Source organism: Hyla sarda, chromosome 2 (genome assembly GCF_029499605.1).
Source record: "Hyla sarda isolate aHylSar1 chromosome 2, aHylSar1.hap1, whole genome shotgun sequence".
In the NCBI taxonomy this organism is placed as follows: Eukaryota; Metazoa; Chordata; class Amphibia; order Anura; family Hylidae; genus Hyla; species Hyla sarda.
In genome coordinates this window covers 319,685,746-319,713,723 of record NC_079190.1, presented here as the reverse complement: position 1 = coordinate 319,713,723, position 27,978 = coordinate 319,685,746, and the positions used below count along the sequence as shown (strand labels likewise).

At 40.1% G+C, this 27,978-nt stretch overlaps 1 protein-coding gene across 1 annotated transcript; it reads left to right on the top strand.

The window, feature by feature from the left end:
- The first annotated feature begins 579 nt into the window (after positions 1-579).
- LOC130357453 (acidic mammalian chitinase-like) lies at positions 580-25,034 on the top strand. Its single transcript, XM_056560148.1, has 9 exons — positions 580-671; positions 4,290-4,346; positions 5,012-5,177; positions 5,656-5,780; positions 6,559-6,673; positions 14,651-14,836; positions 15,889-16,008; positions 16,249-16,390; positions 24,492-25,034. Exons 1-9 carry the CDS (start codon positions 595-597, stop codon positions 24,989-24,991), a joined length of 1,488 nt encoding a protein of 495 aa, XP_056416123.1. The 5' UTR covers positions 580-594; the 3' UTR covers positions 24,992-25,034.
- Positions 25,035-27,978: the final 2,944 nt, after the last annotated feature.

Here is a 27,978-nt window from a genome sequence, read left to right as displayed (position 1 = left end):
TGGGATTATGCAGTCAGGGGGTGTATATTAGGCACACATGCTCTCCAATGTAAAACATTCACAGCCCTGACTGTTATTAAAATTTATTTCAGGGCACCCTAAATCAAATTTTTCCTAGTATGGACACAAGTCCTCTTCAAAGTCTCTTAGGTGAATGAGCCTTATGAACAAGTTTGAAGTATGCACTAGGAGCTTCTTTTATTTCACCAACGTGTTAGACTGCTACACAAATTGGAAAAATAATATGGTTACTTACACCATCCTGTTGTTATGTCCATAAATAAGACATTTTATCTCATACATAATGTGTTAATATAGTGTTTAATCCTTTTATTTAAATCTAATGTACATAGCTACAATTTGTTGTTCTTGTTTTGTTCATAGCTATATATAATAAATGTTGTAAATAACGACTTTTAACTCCATAATGATATTATTAATAGCATTACTCTTTCTCTGCTAAACATAGGCTCAGCTTATAAATTGGTATGCTATTTTACAAATTGGGCACAATATCGACCTGGACTTGGAAAATTTAACGCAAATAATATTGATCCATGCCTGTGTACACATCTAATCTATGCCTATGCTGGGATGTCCAACAACCAAATCACTGCCTCAGAATGGAACGATGTACAGCAATACAATGTTTTCAAAAGCCTAAAGAAGCAGTATGTACCGTCACTTTTTTACTTTTATGTCATGTGTAGAACCTAAGTACAGCTTGGTATTCATGGTAACTGGTTGACTGCATGGTGACTTGTTTTTCTATGTATTAACCCCTTAAGGACACAGGGTTTTTCTGTTTTTGCACCTTAATTTTTTCCTCATCACCTTCTAAAATTCATATGCTTTCAATTTTGCACATACAGACCCATATGAGGGCTTTTTTTTTTTTTTTTTTTTTTGTGCCACCAATTGTACTTTCATGTCATTATAATCATTTCACCACAAAATTTACAGTGAAACCAGAGAAAAATATTTGTAGGACAAAATTGGAAAAAAATGCAATTTTGTAATTTTGAGGGCCTCCAATTCTATGCAGTACACTTTTCGGTAAAAAGGACACCATATATTTAATTTGTGGGTCCATACGGTTCTGTAGGTCCAAAAGGACACCTAATTTATATAGGTTTTATTTATTTTACTACTTTAAAAGAATTAGAACTACATGCACCAAAATTAGTATGTGTAAAATTGTCACCTTCTGACCCCTGTAACTTTTTTATTTTTCCATATACATGGATGTATGAGGTCTCATTTGTTGCACCGTGATCTGAAGTTTTACCATTTTTATTTTGATGGACTTTGGAATTTTTTTTTACGCGTACACCATTGACCATGTGGTTTAATCAACATTATATTTTTATAATTTGGACGCACGCGGTAATACCACATATAATTATTTTTATTATGTTTACATATTTTTATATGGAATTTGGGAAAAGGGGGGTGATTCCAACTTTTAATATGGAAGGGGTTAATGTGTGTTTTTTTTTTTTTACTTTTTATTCAACTTTTACACTTAGAGGACTTTAAGGAGGAATAAGTAGATTCCGCATTGATCTGTGTGCTCTGTGCTTGATTTATAAAGCCTGGTTCAGCCAGTCTATATCAATCTCAGAGCCGTGGACGAGCAGGAAGCAGAGGTAAGCCCTCCGGCTACCTCCACAGTGGATCACCCCCCCCCCCCCCTCGATCGGGATGGTTTAATTTCCCTTTAGACACCGCTGTCAACTTTGACAGCGGCGATCTAAAGGGTTAATAGCCGCCCGCAGAGATCACCGCGCGTAGGCTATTAACGGCGGCCTCCAACTACAGGAATCAGCTGTAGTTGCAGTCTAAGGGCTGGCTGGTATGGCGCAGGCTCGAGTCGTCATGCACTGCTTGCCATCTCAGGACGAGCCGGCTTGTCCTTAGACGGCAACCGATTAATGGCCAAATGTATACTTACTTAACTTGCCTCTAAAAGGTACAGTCATCTTAAATAGGCACTGGCATTGTAAAAAAAAACTTTTGACATGCTATATAGACATGTCAAAAGTTTTGATTGGTCGGGGTCTAAGTGCTTGGACCACGACTAATTGCTAGAACGATCCTTTAGAAGGGCAAACAAGACAAACTTACAAAGTAACTCCACGGGATTAACTACATCAGCCATGCTTTTCTCCCAGCTCTAGCTCGTGATTAGCTAAGGTTAAAACACTCAGACCCCAACCAATCAAATCCTTTGACATGTCTAGGACATGTCAAAAGTTTTTTTTTAAAGCGACAGGCACACTTTGAGTCAGACACCAGTTGTGAATAAACCACAGTATCAGATATATGTTGAAATTATTTACCTACTTGTTGAGAAAGTACATCTATACAATGTTTTATTGTCTCTGTTATCAATTCAAAACTATTCTACAAAAAAAATCATGAATAATTGAAGTGATTTTAAAGCAAACATTAGTTTGTTTAGTTCATCAGATCAATGTATAGCATTGTATCTGATATTGTATCTATATTTATTGAAAGCTGTAGATAAACATATCTATGGTTTTCCTGGCAACTATCCATTGAATATCTCTTCACAATGTTACATAGCTAATAAGGTTAAAAAAACACAGGCCCATCTAGTCCAACATATAATCCTACTGTGTTCATCAAGAAAAAAGAAAACACTATCCATGACAAATGCAAGTTCTTTGTTTAAAAAAAAAACCATGTTAATTTCTATTCAATTTCCATTCAGAAATCTGTAGACCCTACAGATTTGCCTGTAAAATGGGTTAAATGAGCCTCAACTGTTTTGTGTGAACATAGCACTTCATTAAAGTGCCTCTACATGTTAGAAAAAAAATAATTTATATGGGACCACTCTGGCTTAAAGGGGTACTCAACTGGCCAGCATTCAGGACACTTAGTTTTGAAAGCTGTGTGCACACTGCAGGGGTCGGCCCTGCCCCTCGTGATGTCACACCATGCCCCCTCAATGCAAGTCTATGGGAGGGGGCGTGAGGGCCCCCACGCCCCCTCCCATAGAGTTGCGTTGAGGGGGCGTGGTGTGATGTCAAGAGGGGGCATGGCTGACCCCTGCAGCGTGCACACAGCGTTCAAAACTAAATGTTCCAAACGCTGGCCAGTGAAGTACCCCTTTAATTACAGACTATCACTTTAGGTACTCGTTCACACGAGCAGATTTACTTTCAAACTCACTGCATATTTCCTGCTATGAGTTTGAAAGAGACGGGCTCTTCGCTGCAAATTTTCGGCAGCAGAATCTCTGCTGTGAAAAATCCGCCGCAGACCCCACTAAAGTCAATAGGGTCTGTGGGAACACAACCTAATATATATATATATATATATATATATATATATATATATATCTTTGCATTTTAATATAAGAACTTCAAAATAAGAGTCAAAATCAAATGACTCTTATTTTGCAGTTCTTATATTAAAATGCAAAGATATATATTAGGTTGTGTTCCCACAGACCGTAAACAGAGCTATCGACCTAAATGAGGCTTGTTTGGAAAATATCTTGGTCAGTATGTTTTACCAAGACCAGGAGTAGAACCAACAAAGAAGAAATAGAAATCTTTCCATAATAGTTTTACTTTGTGTTGTAAAATTCTGACCAAAACACTGTCCCTGATTTATTAACAGTGGAGTGAAGGTTTCTTTGTTGGTTTTAATTCCCTATGATTTAGTTTCCACGGTATTTACTAAGGTTTCCCTACATTTTCCACTTTCCCTACACTTTTCTTTTTTTACACATGCTCTGATCTGACGGGTTTCCCTCAGCTCAAATCCACCACATTTTATGTGGAAACCTTAGTGAATATGTTAAGTTTTTGTGAAAATGTCTGGAACACGCCCCTTTTGGGAGGCCACGCCCCCTTTTACCTGTGGTTATGCCCCTTTTTTGAGTTTCCTTAGCAACATGGAGAGTTAGTCTGGGTTTTTTCAATTCAGCCGCAAATTCTGGCGCAGACAGAATTTCTGGTGCAATGTGACAGAATCTGGCGCACAACCCGACAAAACATGTCAGATTGGCAATAGTAAATGAGGGCCACTATGTATATATACATATAAACACACACGATCATACTACTGTCCAGACATTCTTTACACAGATAATGCCATCATAGCATAAAAGGGTTTCTGACTGGCATATAAAGCACTTGATGTTTATTTTCTTTCTTTCATGTATTTCCTTAACATATTTGAAAATGATTTATTGTAAAAATATTATTTAATTTTTTATTTATGCATAAATGTCTGTTATGCTTTCTTTGTAGAAATAGTGAACTAAAAACTTTAATATCCATTGGAGGATGGAGTTTTGGAACAAAGCCGTAAGTTAAAGCGGTATTCCATGATTTATTTATTTTTTGACTATGCTACAGGGGCTGTAAAGTTAGTGTAGTTCATAATATACTGTCTGTACCTGTGTATGATTGTTTTCTTCTGTGATTTTCACTCCAATATTTATTTTTATCAGCATACAAAATGACTGTTGTCTCAGATTTTTCCCAGCTTGCAATGCGGCCAAGACCTGACTCACTAGTCAGCTGATGACAGGGAGCCTGTCTGCTTCAATGGGTGGAGGGATCGCTTGGTGGGAGAGGGATCAATCTGCAACTAATGCAACAGCTGTAGGCACCCTGATTGAAAACCACAGGTCTTTTGAATGGATGCAGCTCATTTATCTTTCAATGGGTGGGGTGGCTGATGTGTAGGAGGGAGGAAAATGGGATTGTGGGATTTGAAGTCAAAAAAATAAAAGTCAAACAGGAAATACCAGTTCACAAAAAGCTAGCCACAGTGTCATGGTAATCTCATGACATAGCCATTTAGCCCCAAGACAAGGGCAGATCCTTCCTAAGCATGTCCATTACTGTCCGCCAGGTACGTACTAAAATCACCTTATGGTGGATAACCCCTTTAAGAACTTATAGAGAAGTACACTTTCATTCACATACAGATAAAAAAAAAGATGCACTCTCCTTTCTCACCACAGCTTCAATGTGATGGTATCGACACCCAAGTATCGTCAAGCATTTATCGCTTCAGTAATTGAGTTCCTCAGAAAGTATGAGTTTGATGGATTGGACATTGACTGGGAATACCCTGGCTCCAGAGGAAGTTCCCAGAGGGACAGGTCACTGTTTACCATCCTTCTTCAGGTACAAAAAATTAAATAATGAAAATTCAATGCTGCCATTACATGACTTCTCTTAAGAAGGTAACCTTTTTTGGAATAAAAGCTGGCCAGGTGATAAGCTGTGTGGGAGCTGGTGGATACCATATCTAGCAGTATAAGCGGAATGTAAAACAACATGCCAGCCATTTAAAAGAATAGCCATCTATGTAGTTGCTCTCTGATCTGGTTCAAAGATCTATCCATATGCCATATCTAACATTATTTGCTGTATTTATATCACAGGGAAAATGGATAGGTGTTGTCTTAAGCATACCTACTCTTTAGTTTAGCTTAGCTGGCATTGAAACATGGTTGGCAGAGTAGAAATACATTTTTCCACTGGTTCCCTATAGCTGGGAGAGAGAGGTTGTCTTGAGGGTCACCTTGGTAGATGTCCGATACTGGAGATATGTTTCCAATTAAAAAGAAGCATTATAATTGTCTTAAATGAAATTGTGCAGGAAATTCGGGAAGCTTTTGAAAGAGAAGCTGAAACAAGCAAACAGCCAAGACTTTTGCTGACTGCTGCAGTGGCTTCAAGTATCAACAATATCCAGTCAAGTTACCAAATACCTCAAATTGCTGAGTAAGTGAATATATTTTTTTTTGTTCTTGTATCTATAAGGCTATATATTGTTTGCAAAGTTGTTACGTCCCTAGACTTTTTTGACCCTGGACATTTTGGCATATTGGCATAGTGTGTATTATTATAGATGGTTCTTACAATTTTCAATACACCCATGAGCATATATATATAGTGAGAGCACCCAGCACAATACAGAATTTTAGGCACTCTATGTGCTGCAGTATGGTGCCACTTTGAGGCACAGTATTCTCTCACAGAACAAAGGGATAGAATAAATGTGTAGGGAGGAATGTATGGATACTATGGCATGAGGCTTACCACATTTCTAATTTTACATAGAATCTATAAGAAAGATAACCTTTGAGTACATTTATATTAAATTGTAGGCTTCTGTAAAGACTTTTATCTTTATATTGACTTTCCATAAAAAATACTGAAAGTGAAATTTTAAATTTGTCAGTAATAGTGATGCAGACTAGGTCTACACGATTACATTTGGTTCCCCATGTGTTTACCAATCATGACATTAAAGCAACTCATGGGCAACCTGAAGTCAACCCCAACCCCTCACCCCAAAAAAAGGCAAAAAACAAACAAACAAAAATGTCCTAATTGAGAAAAAACTAATTGAGGTTGCCCACAAAGTTTGGTTATGCCATAAATATAATCTGGTCATTTTATTTTTAACTTGTTTAGCTAAGTAATATTTTTGTTATATGTAACTATTCCTTTAGTGCTATTTTATGTAAATATTAATATACAATTGTGTATGTTATAGAGCCTTGGATTTTATCAATGTTATGACTTATGACTTGCATGGCTCTTGGGAAGGATATACTGGAGAAAACAGCCCACTATTTGGAAATTCCAGAGAATCAAGATACTTAAATATTGTAAGTATAACATCTATGACATGCATGGCTGGCCTATTTTATATTATTATAAAAAAAAAAATCATAGCTTCTCCATTGAATTTTCACATGTTATCATTTTACTGCTGCTGCCTCTCTTTACCCCATAACGACCAAGGACGTAAATCTACGTCCTTGGCCGGCTCCCGCGATATGACGCGGGGTCACATGTCATACTGGGTCAGTCCCGGCATGCAACTGAGGCCAGGACTAATAGCGCACGGCAGCGATCGCGGTGTTGCGTGTTATTAACCCTTTAGACGCGGCGTTCTAAAACGAAAGAAAAAGCTTCCCGACTGCTCAGTGGGGCTGATCGTGACCACCACAGTGAAAATGCGGTGTGTCCTGATCAGCTAGGATGCGTGCGGAGGCCCTCTTACCTTCCTCCTGTGCGTCCGATCGGCGATTGATTGCTCCAAGCCTGAGATGCAGGCTTGAACAGTCGACCGCTGATAACACTAATCAATGCAAAGCTATGGCTTTGTAGTGATCAGTGTAAAAGATCAATGTGTGCAGTGCTATAGCCCCCTATGGGAGCTAACACTGCAAAAAAAGTGTAAAAAAATAAGTTAATAAATGTGATTTAACCCTTTCCCTAATAAAAGCCCAAATCACGCCCCTTTTTCCCATAAAAAAACATGTAAATAAAAATAAATATAAACATATGTGGTATCGCCGCATGCGTAAATGTCCAAACTATAAAAATATATAATTAATTAAACCACACGGTCAATGGCGTAAACGCAAAGAAATTCCAAAGTCCAAGATAATGTATTTTTGGTCACTTTTTATATCTAATTAAACCACACGGTCAATGGCGTAAACGCAAAGAAATTCCAAAGTCCAAGATAATGTATTTTTGGTCACTTTTTATATCATGAAAAAATGAATAAAAAGCGAAAGTCCAATCAATACAAAAATGGTACCGCTAAAAACCTCAGATCACGACACAAAAAAGGAGCCCACAAACTGCCCCATACGCGGTAAAATAAAAAAGTTATAGGAGTCAGAAGATGAAAATTTTAAACGTATACATTTTCCTGCATGTAGTTATTTTTTCCAGAAGTACGACAAAATCAAACCTATATAAGTAGGGTATCATTTTAATCATATGGACCTACATAATAAAGATAAGGTGTAATTTTTACCGAAAAACGTACTGCGTAGAAACGGAAGCCCCCAAAATTTACAAAATTGCTTTTTTTCTTCCATTTCGTCGCACAATGATTTTTTTTTCCGTTTAGCTGAAGATTTTTGGGTAAAATGACTGATGTCACTGCAAAGCAGAATTGGTAGGGCAAAAAATAAGCCATCATATGGATTTTTAGGGGCAAAATTGAAAGGGTTGTGATTTTTAAAAGGTGAGGAGGAAAAACCGAAAGTGGAAAAACCTGTGGTCCTTAACCCCTTAAGGACCAAGGACGTACCGGTACATCCTTGGTCCTGCTCTTCTGATATAACGCGGGGTTACACAGTAACCCCGCGTCATATCATGGCGGGCCCGGCGTCATAGTGAAGCCGGGACCCGCCTCTAATAGCGCGCAGCGCCGATCGCGGCGCCGCGCGCTATTAACCCTTTAGCCGCGCGGTCAGAGCTGAGCCGCGCGGCTAAAAGTGAAAGTGAAAGTTCCCGGCTAGCTCAGTCGGGCTGTTCGGGATAGCCACGGCTAATCGCGGCATCCCGAACAGCTGACAGGACAGCGGGAGGGCCCCTACCTGCCTCCTCGCTGTCCGATCGCCGAATGACTGCTCAGTGCCTGAGATCCAGGCATGAGCAGTCATGCGGCAGAATCGTTGATCACTGGTTTCTTATGAGAAACCAGTGATCAACATAGAAGATCAGTGTGTGCAGTGTTATAGGTCCCTATGGGACCTATAACACTGCAAAAAAAAGTGGAAAAAAAAAGTGAATAAATATCATTTAACTCCTCCCCTATTAAAAGTTTGAATCACCCCCCTTTTCCAATAAAAAAAAAACACAGTGTAAATAAAAATAAACATATGTGGTATCAACGCGTGCGGAAATGTCCGAATTATAAAAATATATCATTAATTAAACCGCTCGGTCAATGGCGTGCGCGCAAAAAAATTCCAAAGTCCAAAATAGTGCATTTTTGGTCACTTTTTATATCATTTAAAAATGAATAAAAAGTGATCAATAAGTCCTATCAATGCAAAAATGGTACCGTTAAAAACTTCAGATCACGGCGCAAAAAATGAGCCCTCATACCGCCCCATACACGGAAAAATAAAAAAGTTATAGGGGTCAGAAGATGACAATTTTAAACGTATTAATTTTCCTGCATGTAGTTATGATTTTTTCCAGAAGTCCGACAAAATCAAACCTATATAAGTAGGGTATCATTTTAATCGTATGGACCTACATAATACATATCAGGTGTCATTTTTAAAGAAAAATGTACTACGTAGAAACGGAAGCCCCCAAAAGTTACAAAACAGCGTTTTTTTTTTTTCAATTTTGTTGCACAATGATTTTTTTCCTGCTTCACCATAGATTTTTGGGCAAAATGACTGACGTCATTACAAAGTAGAATTGGTGGCGCAAAAAATAAGCCATTATATGGATTTTTAGGTGTAAATTTGAAAGAGTTATGATTTTTTAAAGGCAAGGAGCAAAAAACGAAAATGCAAAAACGGAAAAACCTCCGGTCCTTAAGGGGTTAAGGGGTTAAACATAGAAATATCAGGCAGAATGTGCCTGAGCCATTGCACAGCAATAAGGCTAAGTTCACACAGTCGTTGTCCCCCGTCTAGATTTTGTCCGTTACTGCTTCCAAAACGGGCCATTCTATTAACGGGTGCAAACTGATGCGAAGGGATGCTATTTAGTGGCATCCGTTTGCATCAGTTTTTCATCCGTTAGTATTGGCTGTCTACAGACTCCTGCCGCCCGGACTACTACTACTCCCATCATGGAACAGACTTCTTTTCATGATGGGAGTAGTAGTTCCCTGGATGGGGAGTCTGCAGGCGGCTGGGAGGCTAGATTAGTGATTGTACTACTACCCCCATCATGGAACAAAGTCTGTTCCATGATGGGGGTTGTAGTTCAGGGGCTGAGGGATTGATTGCATCGAGTCTCACTTCTGAGACCCAATGGGATCAGAAGTTATTAACCAGGGGAGCGGGTGGCATGTTCTGCAACCCTGCAATGTAGATCGTGTGCCTGTTTTACTTTCATTTTTAAATACCCCGCTGGGGAGCCCTGAATGGCCAAGGGGCCATTCAGTGCTCTCAGCAGTATTTTTAAAGTCATTAGCGAGGATTGTAATGTTTCACTACACTGGCAGCCGGGGAAGCATTGCGCTGTGTCCCCCGGCTTCCCTTGTGCACTGCAGGAGGGCAAGATCTATAGGTAGCGCAGCAGTGGGCAATATACATAGCTAGCGCAGTGGGGGGCCAGACATATAGCGCTATATGTATAATGCCCCCCGCTGCGCTAGCTATGTATAATGCCCCCCGCTGTGCTTACATATGTCCCCCCAGCGAGCACATACATAAATACCCTTGCAGCGCTATCTGTAAATTGAATGCTATTAGCAGCACATCACGCTGCTGGCCGGGAAAGGCAACACAATGCTGCCCGCTTCCCGGCCAGCAGATGCGCTGCTGATAGCATGCTATTCACAGATAGAGCTGTGAGGGACATATGTGTATAGAAGCACTGCAGGGGGACAGATCTATAGTGATATATAACTGTCCCCCTGCAGCACTTCTATACACATATGTCCCTCACAGCGCTATCTGTGAATAGTATACTATCAGCCCCGCATCTGCTGGCTCGGAAGCGGGCGGCATTGCGCTGCCTTTCCCGGCCAGCAGCGTGATGTGCTGCTGATAGCATTCAATATAGTATACATATAGCGCTCTATGTCTGGCCCCCCACTGCGCTAGCTATGTATATTGCCCACTGCTGCGCTACCTATGGATCTTGCCCTCCTGCAGCACATAAGGGCAGCCGGGGAATGCAGCGCAGTGTAGTGCAACATTACAATCCTCATAATAATGACCTTAAATACCCCGCAGGGAGCCCTGAATGGCCCCTCGGTGCCAGCCATTCAGGGCTTCCGGCGGGGTATTTGAAAATGAAAGTGAAACACACACACACGATCTACATCGCAGGGTTGTGGACCGTGCCGCCCACTCCCCTGGTTAATAACTTTTGATCGCATGGGGTCTCAGACGTGAGACCCAATGCGATCAATCCATGATAGGGGTAGCAGTATAAGTATTAATTTGGCCTCCCCAGACTCCCGCAACCTGGAAACTACTACTCCCATCAATGAAACAAGTCTGTTCCATGATAGGAGTAGTAGTAGTCCCACAGCACAGCAAGAGTTTGCTGATTTCACTCCTTCTGAGCATACTCAGAAGTAATAACGGTTGAAAAATGGATATTAAAAACTGGGTGAAAACGGATGACATTATATGCTCATCTATTTGCCATAGACTTCAATGTAAAATTTGTAATATCCGTTTCTATGCCGTTATTTTTGACGGGAGAAAAAGTACTGTATGCAACGTATTTTCCCTGTAAAAAAAAATGGAACAGGAAGGAAACGGGTGCAAACGGGTGATAACGGATTGTAAAAAAAAATCCCATAGACATCAATGGGATTATTTTACAGCCGTTTGCAACCCATTTAAAAAAATAGCAGACGGATTGCAGAACGGGCATAAATTTACGGGGGCAGACGGCTGTGTGAATGAGCCCTAATCCATGAATGCATCTCCACTTTTTTTCATAGATACTGATACACATTTGCTATGCCCTTATGTGCTAGAATTTTGGCTCCCCATGAGCGAAAATTATAGCACACAGTAACTAAGGCACATTTAATGTGCAGCTTGCACCAAAAATAACAGGAAAATGCGCCTCTATCGACAAGAGAGCATGGTCAACCAGAAAAGGGCTTGGCATGGTCGCCAAGGTCATAGCGCATTACTTTTGCCTGAAGTAAGCCAGCTAATTGCCAAAACTGCAAACTTAGACTTGACAGTCTAAAAACTGACAATAAATAATAAAATATTGATATTGCCCAGAACATTGCATTTTCCAGTACATACCAGTGTGGTCCTGAAAAGGTGTGTGGTTCTTTCCAGTCTGACCACAGTGCTCTCTGCTGACACAGTGTCAGGAACTGTCAAGAGCAGGAGAGGTTTGCTATGGGGATTTGCTGCTACGACAGTTCTGGAGAGTACTGTGGTCTGACTGGAAATAATTACACAACTTCTTCTGGAGCATACAGCAGCTGATAAATACTGGAAGTATGAAGATTGTTAAATAGAAGTAATTTACAAATCTGTTTAACTTTCTGGCACCAGTTTATTTGTCTCCACTAGAGAACCCCTATAATGGGTTTTCCGCTGTGTGTTTTGCACACACAGCGGAATTACAGAGGAAAAAAGTCAAATCCAGTTAATTTAATGGGAATTAAACAACAATTAATATTTTCCTGGCTGAATTCTGTAGTCTGCACATACCCTTTCTTGGCATCCCATGATTTTGAGGTTGGTGTGTTTTGCATGAGGGGTTAGCATGTGTGTGTGAGGGGGGGGGGGTTACATGTAGTGCAATAAAGTATATAAATTTTATGACTTGTGGTCAGTGTTTCAGGTTTATATATAGTCTACAGATGTAATAAAAAGAAAATTTAATGAGCCACTGTGATGAATCTGGCTCATTTAAAGTATAGGTCTGCTGAATAGTCAATTTACACAAGAGATTGGTTTGCATAACTCCCAGTAAAGCTGTTACTCAGCCATGAGGTGTAAACTCTTGTTTCCTAAATTTTCATCCTGTAGATTTACTGGAAATACAGGAAATTAAGGTGATTAGTCAGTGGAATCTGAATTGGTCAATCCACTGTCTAGTGTGCATGTTGCATAATTCGATAGTCTGCAAACAGTACAATTTCTGCAGAGCCTAGCGAGAATGCTGCAGTAAGTAGAATGGAGAAGGAAATAGCAGCACTCACATCATAATTGCTGCATTAAAGCCCGTGGGGCTGAAATCATAGCTATTCTAAGAGCACAGGTCAAGACAGGGAAAGTTTGTAAAATATTTGCACACAGCTGTAGCTTGCGCAAAAATTATGCAGATTTTTCCAGTTTTTATTAGGCACACTTGATAAATTAGTATGATTATAGAGAACACATCAAAACGTATTTACGTGACTTTCGCCCTATGTCCAGTATGTGAGTACATTTATTTTATTGCAGACCACAAGAAAATCATTTCTTTTACATATGGGTGGTGTTATGCTACTTTGTTGAATCTGGAAATTAAATAACAACATATGTAAACATAAAAAAAACACACAAAAGACATAACCTTAAAACAGGAGTGGATCTGTTTCTGGCTGGAAATTATGAAAACCCCAAAGGCCCCCCCCCCCCCCCCCAAATTACTAGGATTTGGGGAGCCATGTCATCTGCTGGTGTTGGTCCACTGTGTTTCATTAAGTACAGGATCAACGCATCCATCTGCCAGGAGATTTTGGAGCACTTCATGCTTCCTTCCCTTTTAAGTTGCATTCATGAAATAGAGTTTCACCTTTAGAACTACTATAACAACTATGTGAGTGGTACTTCTCCATCCTCCTGTCCTCCACCTGTTATATGGTTATATGGTAACAGCACTGAGGCATTCGCCACTTACTTCTACATGCTCCGGACTGTCCAATTTCTACATTTCTGTAAATGCCGCAGTCAATCTGCACATTCTAGTGTAAATTTTTGTGTAAAAATAGACTCCGTTCAGTCTAGTGTAAGCACTGCACTCAGTTCACAGTCTTGTGTAAGCGCTGCACTTAGTCCATAGCCTAGTTTTAACCCTGCACTCAATTCACAGTCTGCTGTAAGCACTGCACTCAGTTCATAGTCTAGTGTAAACACTGCACTGCGTTCATAGTCTAGTGTTAACACTGTACACAGTTCACAGTAGTGTAAAGATTGCACCAAGTTGCATTCAGTTCAGTCTAGTGTAAGCACTGCACTCAGTTCAGTCTAGTGTAAGCACTGCACTCAGTTCAGTCTAGTGTAAGCACTGCACTCAGTCCAGTCTAGTGTAAAACACTGTACTCAGTTCAGTCTAGTGTAAGCGCTGCACATAGTTGAGTTTAGAGTAAGCACTGCACTCAGTTCACTCTAGTGTAAGCACTGCACTCAGTTCAGTCTAGTGTAAGCTCTGCAATCAGTTCACAGTCTAGTGTAAGCACTGCACTCAGTCCAGTCTAGTGTAAAGCACTGCACTCCGTTCAGTCTATTGTAAGCGCTGCTCATAGTTCAGTTTAGAGTAAGTACTGCACTCAGTTCAGTCTAGTGTAAAGCACTGCACTTAGTTAAGTCTAGTGTAAGCACTGCACTCAGTTCAGTCTAATGTAAGCGCTGCAATCAGTTCACAGTCTAGTGTAAGCACTGCACTCAGTTCAGTCTAGTGTAAGCACTGCAATCAGTTCACAGTCTAGTGTAAGCACTGCACTCAGTCCAGTCTAGTGTAAAGCACTGCACTCAGTCCAGTCTAGTGTAAAGCACTGCACTCCGTTCAGTCTATTGTAAGCGGTGCTCATAGTTCAGTTTAGAGTAAGCCCTGCACTCAGTTCAGTCTAGTGTAACCATTGCACTCAGTTCAGTCTAGTGTAAGCACTGCAATCAGTTCACAGTCTAGTGTAAGCACTGCACTCAGTCCAGTCTAGTGTAAAGCACTGCACTCCGTCCATCTAGTGTAAAGCACTGCACTCAGTTCAGTCTATTGTAAGCACTGCAATCAGTTTACGGTCTAGTGTAAAACCTACAATGAATTCACAGTCTCACAGTCACAGTCTAGAGTAACTGCTGTGATCCGTCATTCTATAGGGAAACTCAGCATAGCTTTATGTGTTCGCTGGGGTTTCTCTATTGCAACAGTTGAATTAACAAATCACATTTTTTTTTTAGGAATATGTTATGAACTACTGGAAGACTCATGGAGCACCAGCTTCAAAACTTATTGTTGGTTTTCCAACTTATGGTCGCACCTTCCTGTTGAAGAACCCCTCTGATACTGCTATGGGCGCTCTAACTGTAGGACCTGGACCTGCAGGTCCTTATACCGGGCAATCAGGCACATGGGCTTACTATGAGGTATCCTATCCTATTTTTCTTCTCAGGGCTCATGCACCCTTATTTTTTATGGATTGTTACAACTTTTATTCACTGCCATGCAGGCTTCGTCAGGCTCTGTATATACATAGATATCTTGCCTAAAAATCTATACATTTATGGAAAAATACCTGTACATATAGAAGCTTGCCATTTGTTTTCCTAGGGTACTCCATTCCAAAATTATTCATGTCTCTATGTGAAACCTGAGGCATAAAAAGTACTGTTGAAGAGTGCCTATCATCAAACCATATTTTCTAAACTATCTCAGATTATGTTACCTAACTACTCCGAACATCTCCTTCCCAGCAATTGCGCAGGTGTGACGTCACTGAAGCCTGAAAGAGCTGTGCCTCCCCATGCCCCTCACGCACTTCCTGAGTTTGGTCTCTTGCCAGGCTGGGAGGAGACCAAACTAACTGTTTAACTTGCGACAGGGAACAGAACACAGCCACCTAGTGGTAATTTTTTCAGTCACATTGAAACATATAAAGGTTGATAATTTTAACAGCAAGTTAATAGCAAAGTGTATTATAATTACATAAGAAACAATATATTAAAAGTTTAGTTTGGTGACAGGTACTCTTCAAATGGGCTTTTGCATCTATCAGGACACCTCATTACAGTTATATACATAAGGAAGTCAAAATATATTCACATACATGAGTGTGTTTGTGACAGAAAAGCTTTAAACCCCCATTGAGGATAGGCAATGATGTGGCTGATTACAATACAGACAGGGGTCAAGTTCTGGGAAAGAAAATGTGGGAAAGTCTGGTTCTGCGGGGCTCCTGCTAATGGGAATGGTGTTCCTGCTGTGGAAAGAGTTCAGGAACTCAGTTCCTACGTGTTCCTGCAGGACTTGAGCCCTAAATACAGCGCTATGGTGTCCTACTTGAGCAACTGAAAATAAATAAAAAGCTTAACAGACAGGTCACATACTGATAGAACAAATGTTCAAAGGGCAGAATTTTTTTGCTTTTATTTTGCGAATGTCCTTTTTTAGAATATTTAATTATTTTGCTTTTTGTCAGATCTGCATGTTTCTGAAAAATGGAGCTACAAGTGAGTGGTCATTTGGAGAATATGTTCCATTTGCCTTTAAGGGCAAAGACTGGGTGGGATATGATAACGTTGACAGCTTTCAATTTAAGGTAATGAAACCATTAAAACTATGGACACTAATATTCTTTCTTCATGTATGTTTGCTTTCTTTTACATTACAGACAGCTATTTACACTATGAAAGATAGATGATAGTATAACACATATTTATCCATATTAGGTTGAACTGCAGATCATTGAATATTACTACATTCTTTTCTTTTTATCAGCCTTCGATATTCCATGTGCTGTTTTACAAATACTAAAACATGTATTTCTTTTTAAATTTAGGCAGAGTGGGTAATGCAGAATGCCTTTGGAGGTGCTATGGTTTGGTCCATTGATATGGATGACTTTACTGGTACATTCTGTAACCAGGGCAAATACCCTTTGCTTTCTACACTGAAGAGCACCCTTAGCATCAAGTCAACCGGTGAGTTGTTTTAATATGTGGGAACATATTATAAACATGATACATTTTAGGGACTGTTTACATTACATTTCTTCTGTATGCTGCTGGTATATGTTGAGATACCATCATAAAGGTATTCTAATGCATACGATGGCATACCAACATTATAGCCATACGATTCAGCAGACCAAATATAGTATACCTTGGGGGATATTTATCAAAGCTGTCTATGTCCCGCATCAATATAGACCAAACTACAGAGGGTTAGGCTGGTCTATTGTGCGCCTAATTAATCAATAGGCGCACGGCTCTTGATAAATTCTGTGCACAGACTTCATGATCTATGCTTAAGTCTATATTTAAACCTGCTCCAACATGGTCTGACATTTCGACGTACTTTCAGCCGATGCGACTTGTCGCTGAAAAGTCGCTTTTGATAAATTCAGCACCAATGCATTTTCCAATGCATTTCAGTCTAAAATAGACTAGAGTGCATTATGTTCTAAAAATCTTGCAAAAGTTGCAGAAAAGTCGCACATATTTAGACTGCGACTTTCTGTGAGACAAATTTAGACAGGAAAAACCTGTCTAAATCCTTTGATAAATATCCCCCCTTGTAATTACATTTAGTCTGTTTCATGCCTGTATATATTTTATTTTCAGGACACAAAAGCATAGTCTACCACACACAATAACAAAAGACTACATCTAAAGAGCTCTGTAGATGCAAACAATATAGCGATGCAAAGCATTTTCTTAATTTTTAAGACATAAAAAAAACATAACAAAACCTATTTTTGGTATTGGGTATTGTTGTAATTGTAGTGACCCAGAGATAAACATTTAAAACACAGTTAGCAGTGTATTTTCTTTTCTTTAAAGTACATTTCATTGTAAAATAAAGGGTGTCATTGAAAAGTACAATTAGAAACATAGAAACATAGAATGTGTCAGCAGATAAGAACCATTTGGCCCATCTAGTCTGCTCAATAATCTGAATCCTATGAATAGTCCCTGGCCCTATCTTACATGAAAGATGGCCTTATGCTTATCCCATGCTTTCAATTTTGCACATAAAAATCCCTATGGTGGCTTATTTTTGGTGCCACCAATTCTACTTTGCAGTGACATTAGTCATTGTACCCAAAAATCCACGTCGAAACGGAAAGAAAATGCATTGTGCAACAAAATTTAAGAAAAAAATTCATTTTGTAAATTTTGGGGGCTTCCGTTTCTACGCAGTGCATTTTTCGGTAAAAATAAAACCTTATCTTTATTTTGTAGGTCCATATGATTAAAATGATACCCTACTCTGAAAAAAAAAAAATTATACCCTACTTATATTGCTTGGATATTGTCGTACTTCGGGAAAAAATCATAACTACATGCAGGAAAATTTATATGTTAAAAATTCTCATCTTCTAACCCCTATACCTTTTTTATTTTTCTGCGTATGGGCCGGTATGAGGACTATTTTTTTTGCGCCGGGTTCTGACGTTTTTATCTATATCATTTTTGTATTGATCGGACTTTTTGATCGCTTTTTATTCATGTTTTCATGATATAAAAAGTGACCAAAAATACGCTATTTTGGACTTTGGAATTTTTTTGCGCGTACGCCATTGACCGCGCGGTTGAATTAACAATATATTTTTATAGTTCGGATATTTACGCACGTGGCGATACCACATGTTTATTTTTATTTACACAGTTTTTTTTATTGGAAAGGGGGGGGGGTGATTCAAACTTTCATTAGGGAAGGGGTTAAATGAACTTTGTTAACTTATTTTTTCCACTTTTTTTTTGCAGTGCTATAGCTCCCATAGGGAGCTATAGCACTGCACACACTGATCTCTTACGCTGATCCCTGCAAAGCCATAGCTTTGCATGGATCAGCGAGATAGGGGCTCGATTGCTCAAGCCTGTAGCTCAGGCATGGAGCAATCAAACGCTGATCGGACGCGACGGAGCAAGGTAAGGGGGTCTCTGCTCGCGTCCTAGCTGATCGGAACATCGTGATTTTATCACGATGTCCCGATCAGCCCGACTATGCTGCCGGGAAGCATTTACTTTAACTTTCAGACGCGTCGGTCAAATTTGATCGCCGTGTCTGAAGGGTTAATAGCGCGCGGCACAATGATCGGTGCCGCACGCTATTAGCCCAGGGTCCCGGCTATCGTTAGCAACCAGGACTGACCTGGTGTGACCCCGTTTTAAACACAGGGACCAGGCGAGGGGCGTACAGGTACGCCCTTCGTCCTGAAGGAGTTAAACTCCTTCACTGTATTTGCAGCAACCATCTCTGCATGAATGCTATTCCATGCATCACTACTTGATATTACTTTTAAACCTTTGCCCCACTAATTTAAAACTATGTCCTCTTGTGGTAGTTTTTCTTCTTTTAACCCCTTAAGGACCAGGCCATTTTATACCTTAAGGACCGGAGCATTTTTTGCAATTCTGACCACTGTCACTTTAAACATTAATAACTCTGGAATGCTTTTAGTTATCATTCTGATTCCAAGAATGTTTTTTCGTGACATATTCTACTTTAACTTAGTGGTAAAATTTTATGGTAACTTGCATCCTTTCTTGGTGAAAAATCCCAAAATTTGATGAAAAAAATGAAAATTTAGCATTTTTCTAACTTTGAAGCTCTCTGATTGTAAGGAAAATGGATATTCAAAATATATTTTTTTTTGGGTTCACATATACAATATGTCTACTTTATGTTTGCATCATAAAATTTATGAGTTTTTACTTTTGGAAGACACCAGAGGGCTTCAAAGTTCAGCAGCAATTTTGAAACTTTTCACAAAATTTTCAAACTCACAATTTTTCAGGGACCAGTTCAGTTTTGAAGTGGATTTGAAGGGTCTTCATATTAGAAATACCCCACAAATGACCCCATTATAAAAAGTACACCTCCAAAGTATTCAAAATGACATTCAGTAAGTGTATTAACCCTTTAGGTGTTTCACAGGAATAGCAGCAAAGTGAAGGAGAAAATTCAAAATCTTCATTTTTTACACTCGCATGTTCTTGTAGACCCAATTTTTTAATTTTTGCAAGGGGTAAAAAGGAGAAAATTTTTACTTGTATTTGAAACTCAATTTCTCTCGAGTAAGCACATACCTCATATGTCTATGTTAATTGTTCGGCGGGCGCAGTAGAGGGCTCAGAAGGGAAGGAGCGACAAATGGTTTTTGGGGGGCATGCTGCATTTAGGAAGCCCCTATGGTGCCAGGACAGCAAAAAAAAAACACATGGCATACCATTTTGGAAACTAGACCCCTCAGGGAACGTAACAAGGGGTAAATTGAACCTTAATACCCTACAGGTGATTCACGACTTTTGCATATGTAAAAAAAATATATATATTTTTTACCTAAAATGCTTGGTTTCCCAAAAATTTTACATTTTTAAAAAGGGTAATAGCAGAAAATACCCCCCAAAATTTGAAGCCCAATTTCTCCCGATACAGAAAACACCTCGCATGGGGGTGAAAAGTGCTCTGCTGGCGCACAACAGGTCTCAGAAGAGGAGTAGTCACATTTGGCTTTTTGGAAGCAAATTTTGCTCTGGGGGCATGCCGCATTTAGGAAGCCCCTATGGTGACAGAACAGCAAAAAAAAAACACATGGCATACCATTTTGGAAAATAGACCCCTCGGGGAACGTAACAAGGGGTAACGTGAACCTTAATGCCCTACAGGTGTTTAACGACTTTTGCATATGTAAAAAAAAATAAAAATTTTTACCTAAAATGCTTGTTTTCCCAAAATGTTTACATTTTTAAAAAGGGTAAAAGCGGAAAATACCCCCCAAAATTTGAAGCACAATTTCTCCCGATTCAGAAAACACCCCATATGGGGGTGAAAAGTGCTCTGCTGGCGCACTACAGGTCTCAGAAGAGAAGGAGTCACATTTGGCTTTTGCATATGTAAAAAAATATTTTTTTTTTACCTAAAATGCTTGTTTTCCCAAAAAATTTACATTTTTTAAAAAGGTAATAGCAGAAAATACCCCCCAAAATTTGTTAGGCAATTTCTCCCCAGTACGACGATACCCCATATGTGGCCCTAAACTGTTGCCTTGAAATACGACAGGGCTCCAAAGTGAGAGCGCCATGCGCATTTGAGGCCTGAATTAGGGACTTGCATAGGGGTGGACATAGGGGTATTCTACGCCAGTGATTCCCAAACAGGGTGCCTCCAGCTGTTGTAAAACTCCCAGCATGCCTAGACAGTCAACGGCTATCTGGCAATACTGGGATTAGTTGTTTTGCAACAGCTGGAGGCTCCGTTTTGGAAACAGTGGCGTACCAGACGTTTTTCATTTTTATTGAGGAGGGGGGCTGTGTAGGGGAATGTACTTTTTATTTTATTGTGTGTTAGTGTAGTGTAGTGTTTTTAGGGTACAGTCGCACGGGCGGGGGTTCACAGTAGTTTCTCGCTGGCAGTTTGAGCTGCGGCAGAAATTTTACCGCACCTCAAACTTGCAGCCGGATACTTACTGTAATCCTCCGCCCATGTGAGTGTACCCTGTACATTCACATTGGGGGGGGGGGGGGGGAACATCCAGCTGTTGCAAAACTACAACTCCCAGCATGTACGGTCTATCAGTGCATGCTGGGAGTTGTAGTTTTGCAACAGCTGGAGGCACACTGGTTGTGAAACACCGAGTTTGGTAACAAACTCAGTGTTTTGCAACCAGTGTGCCTTCAGCTGTTGCAAAAGCTACAACCCCCAGCATGTACGGACAGCGGAAGGGCATGCTGGGTGTTGTAGTTATGCAACAGCTGGAGGCATACTACTTTGGCTGGGGATGCTGGGGATTGTAGTTATGCAACAGCTGGAGACACACTGGTTTGCTACTTAACTCAGTGTGCCTTCAGCTGTTGCAAAACTACAACTCTCAGCAGTGACCGACAGCCAACGGGCATGCTGGGAGTTGTAGTTATGCAACCACCAGATGCACCACTACAACTCCCAGCATGCACTTTAGCTGATTGTGCAAGCTGGGAGTTGTAGTTATACAACAGCTGAAGGTACACTTTTCCATAGAAAGAATGTGCCTCCAGCTGTTGCAAAACTACAAGTCCCAGCATGCCCATAAGGGAATGCTGGGAGTTGTGGTGGTCTGCCTTCTGCTGTTGCATAACTACAGCTCCCAGCATGCCCTTTTTGCATGCTGGGAGCTGTTGCTAAGCAACAGCAGGAGGCTGTCACTCACCTCCAACGATCCTCGCCGAACAGGTCAGTCCCTCGTCGTCGCCACCGCCGCCGCTGCTCCTGGGGCCTCGATCCCAACATTGACGCCGGGGATCGGGGTCCCCAGCACCTGGGGTGCACGTCCCGCACCCACTCACGTCCTCCGGAAGAGGGGCGGAGCGGGTTGCGGGACTGACACCCGCAGCAGGCGCCCTGATTGGTCGGCCGGCCGACGAATCAGGGCGATCGTGAGGTGGCACCAGTGCCACCTCACCCCTGCTGGGTCTGGCTGTTCGGGGCCGTCTCTGATGGCCCCGATCAGCCAATAATTCCGGGTCACCGGGTCACTGGAGACCCGATTGACCCGGAATCCGCCGCAGATCGCTGGACTGAATTGTCCAGCGATCTGCGGCCATCGCCGACATGGGGGGTCATAATGACCCCCTAGGGCGATATGCCCCGATGCCTGCTGAACGATTTCAGCAGGCATCGGGCACCGGCTCCGCTCCAGATGGTTGCGGGGGGCCGGTAAAACACATGACGTTCTCATACGTCATGTGTCCTTAAGGACTCGGAAATGGAGACGTATGAGAACATCATGTGTCCTTAAGGGGTTAACTATGCTCTCCACCTTTACCATGTTGATTACCTTTATGTATTTAAAAGTCTCTATCATATGTATTTAAAGTCTCTATTATTGTTTAGAAAAGAAGAAAAAAGCCCTCATATGGCTCTGTAAATGGAAAAATATAAAAAGATACAGCTATTAGAAGGCAAGGAGAAAAACATAAACACAAAAACAAAAACTGTCAGGGACCTTAAGCGGTTTAAAAGCAGGGAGGGATTGTAAACATTTTTGTATCCCTGAAGCTGTAGTCCCCAAGGTCAGCACAGCATAGTGTCTAAATGATTAGGGGAAATATAATACTGTTTTTAAACTGAACAGATATATATATATATATATATATATATATATATTTTTTTTTTTTATCTTATAATTGTCATTCTTTTAAATGTCTTATCTATAATATGAAGACAATGAGGGACATTTATCAATGTTTACTTATGTATTCTTTATTTTAGTAATTTTTTCCTTACTTTTGTATTGCTTATGTGTGACTTATTTATCAACTGGTTTCAGCCTGTTGATAATTTTCTTTCACGTAAGCAATTTTTCCTTTTTTTACTTTGGTAGTAGCTTTTTCTGCTCCATGTTTGAGCTGGAGTAAATTTAGTCAATTTTTAACGCTGTTGTGACTTTTTTTTGCGCAGTTGCGACTGTCGCAGTTAATAAATACCTGACTACCCGTAGTCCATTTTAAAATTATTACTACATAGTAAATTTTAGGAAAACTTGCTTTTCTCGCTTTCCAGTCAAAATGTCGCACGAAAAATCGTGTAGTCGCAGTTGCGACAATTTTGCGACAATTATAGTAAAGAAAACCTGACTAAACCCGTTGATAAATGTCCATAAATGTTAAACCAGCTGTATATAATAATATTGTATATAATATAATAATAATGTCTATAACACATTTTTAACTTTAGCTCCCAAATGGTCACTCTAAGGCTAGGTTTAAACAGTGCTATTACTGTATGTCCGGAAAAATTATTTAAAGGGTTTTCTAGGACTATATAATACTGATAGACAGGATGCCAACACTAGATCAGCTGTACATCACCCCCCACTAGATAGTGAATGGGGCCAAAAAGCCCTGTGCTGTTCATTTTATAGTAGTGGTACCTATCCACAGGATAGACAATTAATCATATAATCTAAGAAACCCCCTTTGAATTTGCTGTTATACCTATATTTTTTTTAATTGGACAAATGCATATGACAAACATATTCAACTGTATAGGCATTTACTTAGTTTTTGTTGGCATATGTACTGCTCAATGTGTGAAAGTAGTTCGAGAAAAACCTAAAGAACAGTAATACTATACAATTTACAGATGGTAAAAGGAAACCTGTCACCATGAAAATGATCTGATCTATTGGCATGTTATAGAGTATGTTCAGCTTAGGGCTCGTTCACACAGCCACCTGCTCCCGTCAAAAAATGCCTGTTATGCAACTCGTTTGATAATTTTGAAAACGGGTTGTAAAGGGCAGTAAACGGATCCCATTGATCTCAATGGGATTTTTTTACAGTCCTTTATCACCCGTTTGCACCCGTTATGTTTCCAACCCGTTATTTTTGACGGCCAAAAGACGTTCCATGCACAATTTTTTTGGCCGTCAAAAATAATGGGTGAAAAACGGGTCTATTAAATTTAACATTGAAGTCTATGGGAAACGGGTTACAAACGGGTTACCCTTTAATGTACCCCTTTGTCCCCGTTAATTTCAATCCGTTTTTCACCTCTATTTTCTTCTGAGCATGCTCAGAAGAGGTGGCATGAACCAGGAATTAAAGGATTAAAGGATTAACGGATTAAAACGGGTGCAAACGGATATAATATAGGAGTTTTCAACCATTAAAAAAACAGGCTACTAGACCAGTTTGCAATCCGTTTGCACCCGTTGGTAACCAGTTTTTTTTTTTCATGTTCCGTTATTTTATTTGAACGGGTGAATATCGGGACAGAAGCCAACGGTTGTGTGAATTTAGCCATAACAGATTGGAACTTGTCACTAATTGATCAAAAAATCCTTGCTGCTTCTATTATTAGGAGTCCAGTGGGAAGGGTCACTCGGTGAAGGGATTACCCACTGGATTCCTTAGCACAGAAAGATCAGACTTTTGAATCAATACCATACAAGTAATACTAGTATACTTTCCCCAGAAAGATATATATAAATCGGCTTAGCTCCTGTTTTATAACATAGTGCCAATAGATTAGACAGTAGAGTCAATTTAAATTTTCATTCTATTAAACGACCTGCAAAAACTTTTTATCCCTCAGATTGCACCTCATCTCCAAAAACCTCTACAGAAAAACCTAAAGTACATGAAACAAGCAGCCATGAAAAGAGTAGTGATTCTGGTAGTCCACCAAAGAGTAGTAGTTCCAAAAACCCTAGCAGCAGCAGTAAGGACCATCCAAAACCAAGTGATTCTGGAACTCACCGAAGAAGCAGTCATTTTGACAATCCCAAGGGCAATAAAAATCCAACAAGTAGTGATTCCAATGGGCATCCAAAAAGCACTGCTTCTACCGACCACACAAAGAGCAATGAGGACCATTCAAAGGCCAAAGCTCAGCCTGATAGCAGCAAATCTGGAAAACATCCAAAGAACACTGAAAGCTCTGGAGGCGATGGATTCTGTGTAGGAAAAGCCAGCGGCTTGTATCCAGTTGCAGGAAAAAGAAATTCCTTTTGGAACTGCTGGCGAGGTCTCACCTATCAGCAAGATTGTCCTGTTGGTTTGGTTTTCAGTATGAGCTGCAAATGCTGTAAGTAATAATACTAAAAATGATCCTAAGATTGAAGTTATTTTATAAAAAATGTATTATATCTAAAATGGACGACCAAAACCTGTCTAGAGGAAACTTTGCTGAGTTGCCCATAGCAACCAATCAGATTGTTTCTTTCATTTTTGAAAAGGCCTCTGCAAAATGAAAGAAACAAGCAACTTTTCCTCTGGACAGGTTTTGATAAATCTCCCGCAATATCTTTACAGAGTAAGTAGACGATTATAAAATGGGATTCATTGTCTAAAAAGGACCTCTGATTTGTCATCAATAATGCAAAAGGGTTTTCCAGAGGAAGATTAAATAATATGAAAACATTATCAAGTCAAGTTCATATCTTCATATATTTCTTTTGAAAACAACAACACTTTTCCATGATCTGTGCCTTGTATTGTTTTTTATGCAGTAATCTAATACCAGCAAAATGCTATAAACACCAAGTTGTCTAAAGTGTCCTATTAAAAGCCACTAGATAATAAATAAATATTGCTGTACTTATTGGAATGGTGACTTGATGACATGTCACCATATAGGACAAAAATTCCTGCTTGCGTTGTTTCTTTTTTTTTTTTTCACCAATCACACACTGAGTTTGTTAATGTCAAATTTCTTATTGGATAATTTTCAAATACAAAATTGTTTTCTACCCTTTCAAAAGCATACTTTGCCAGTATTTCCTATGCATGTATGAGTCTAATTGTTTAATTGTTTTCTACTTCACAGGTATTAATTCCGCCCCCTCAGCTAAGGGAAGTGGCAGTTTAGATAGCAAAAGCTTTTGTGTTGGCAAAGCAAGTGGTCTTTACCCAGTAGCTGGGAATAAAAATGCCTTCTGGAACTGCTGGAAGGGTCTCACCTTCCAGCAAGATTGTCCCACCGGACTTATTTTTGATCAGAGCTGTCAGTGCTGTAAGTGACTTTTACATAATATATAATCTCTGGTCACTGTAATTGTCAATATTGTTTGGACTCTTGATTTGATTATCATATCACAAAAATATATGGTAGTTAGCTATGATTGACAGTAGAGATGAGCGAACTTACAGTAAATTCGATTCGTCACGAACTTCTCGGCTCGACAGTTGATGACTTTTCCTGCATAAATTAGTTCAGCTTTCAGGTGCTCCGGTGGGCTGGAAAAGGTGGATACAGTCCTAGGAGACTCTTTCCTAGGAATGTATCCACCTTTTCCAGCCCACCGAAGCACCTGAAGGCTGAACTAATTTACGCAGGATAAGTCATCAACTGCCGAGCCGAGAAGTTCGTGACGAATCGAATTTACTGTAAGTTCACTCATCTCTAATTGACAGATTGGAAATATACGGTAAATCTTTGAAAACACTCAATATTTTAGGGTTAGGTTTCTAACATTACCATTCAATGCCTAAACACTAAACGTAAAGTACTTAAACAAAAATACCGTAACTGCCAGATTTAAATAAAATTATTGATGCATATAATGATGGTATGAAGGAAGACATGAAAAAAAATATTAGTAGCACATAAGCAGAAGAGATATGGATTGAATCAGAACTCTGGGAAGACCTGACTTGACCTCATCAGGCTATGGCTCCAGAGAAAGATGTTAAGCATCAATCAAAGAATTCTGACATGGTAGGAAATCTTGCAATTGTCCAACATGTTTTCCCCTTTGTCTGTAGAAATATATATATTAGGGCTCAGGGTTTGAGACAACTGGACAGGTTGTGTTTAAAGTAATATTTCAATTTATTGATTGTATATAATGTGACAATTGAATATTAGATAAAATGTAAATAGCAGCAACTGCGTCTCACAGGGCCCTTGTGTAGGCGCAGCACCAACTATTAAGAACTATAGCATATGTATAGTACAGTATATAAAATATAAAAATATACTTGTAAAAAATTATAAAAGATATAAAATAAGAATATAGAGACCACCATAAACATATATATATAGAGAGGGATCTGGATGGGAGAGTCTTAGTCCATCCTCTATGGTAAATAATCTCCTCTCATAAAAAAGTCCTGCTCATATAGACTGATTCTGGTATTGTGGTAACCAATGGCAACCATAAGGTTAGTAACCCGTAGCAACCGTTCTGATGAGTCCGGCTATTTAAACACTTCAATGTTTAAGTAGAAGATAAACTTGATATTTGTAGACAATATTCAACATGAACAGCTAGTGTGCAGTCACTGTTAATATGCATGCATATTTGTATGGTACTTTGTATCTCACCGCTCCCGGACACTGATGCGCTGGACTTCACGGGGATGCTGCGATCTCCTCCTGATGAGCTGTGTAATCCTGCAGTGTATTAGCACTGAGTAGCTGTCTTGGTAAGCGGCAGCATCACCGGAGACTCGGCAGTCTCCCACAGTGGTGATGTTGGTAGATGGTGGGTTGCGGGTGGTGTTGTCGCAGCGGTTCTGCGGATGCGCACGTACATGTACCGGAGGCGTCCTCGTGGCAGCGAGGCGCGGATGTCTCCTTCACCGGGTGTCGGGTGATTGACAGTTTATTGTCCGGTATCGGACTGCTATTGACTTAAGCAGGGCAAATATACTGGTGGTCTCAATAGGTATTGAGGGGACGCTGGACGCGTTTCAGAACTCTCTCAGTCCTTTCTTCAGCAGCAAAGAATAACTATTCTTTGCTGCTGAAGAAAGGACTGAGAGAGTTCTGAAACGCGTCCAGCGTCCCCTCAATACCTATTGAGACCACCAGTATATTTGCCCTGCTTAAGTCAATAGCAGTCCGATACCGGACAATAAACTGTCAATCACCCGACACCCGGTGAAGGAGACATCCGCGCCTCGCTGCCACGAGGACGCCTCCGGCACATGTACGTGCGCATCCGCAGAACCGCTGCGACAACACCACCCGCAACCCACCATCTACCAACATCACCACTGTGGGAGACTGCCGAGTCTCCGGTGATGCTGCCGCTTACCAAGACAGCTACTCAGTGCTAATACACTGCAGGATTACA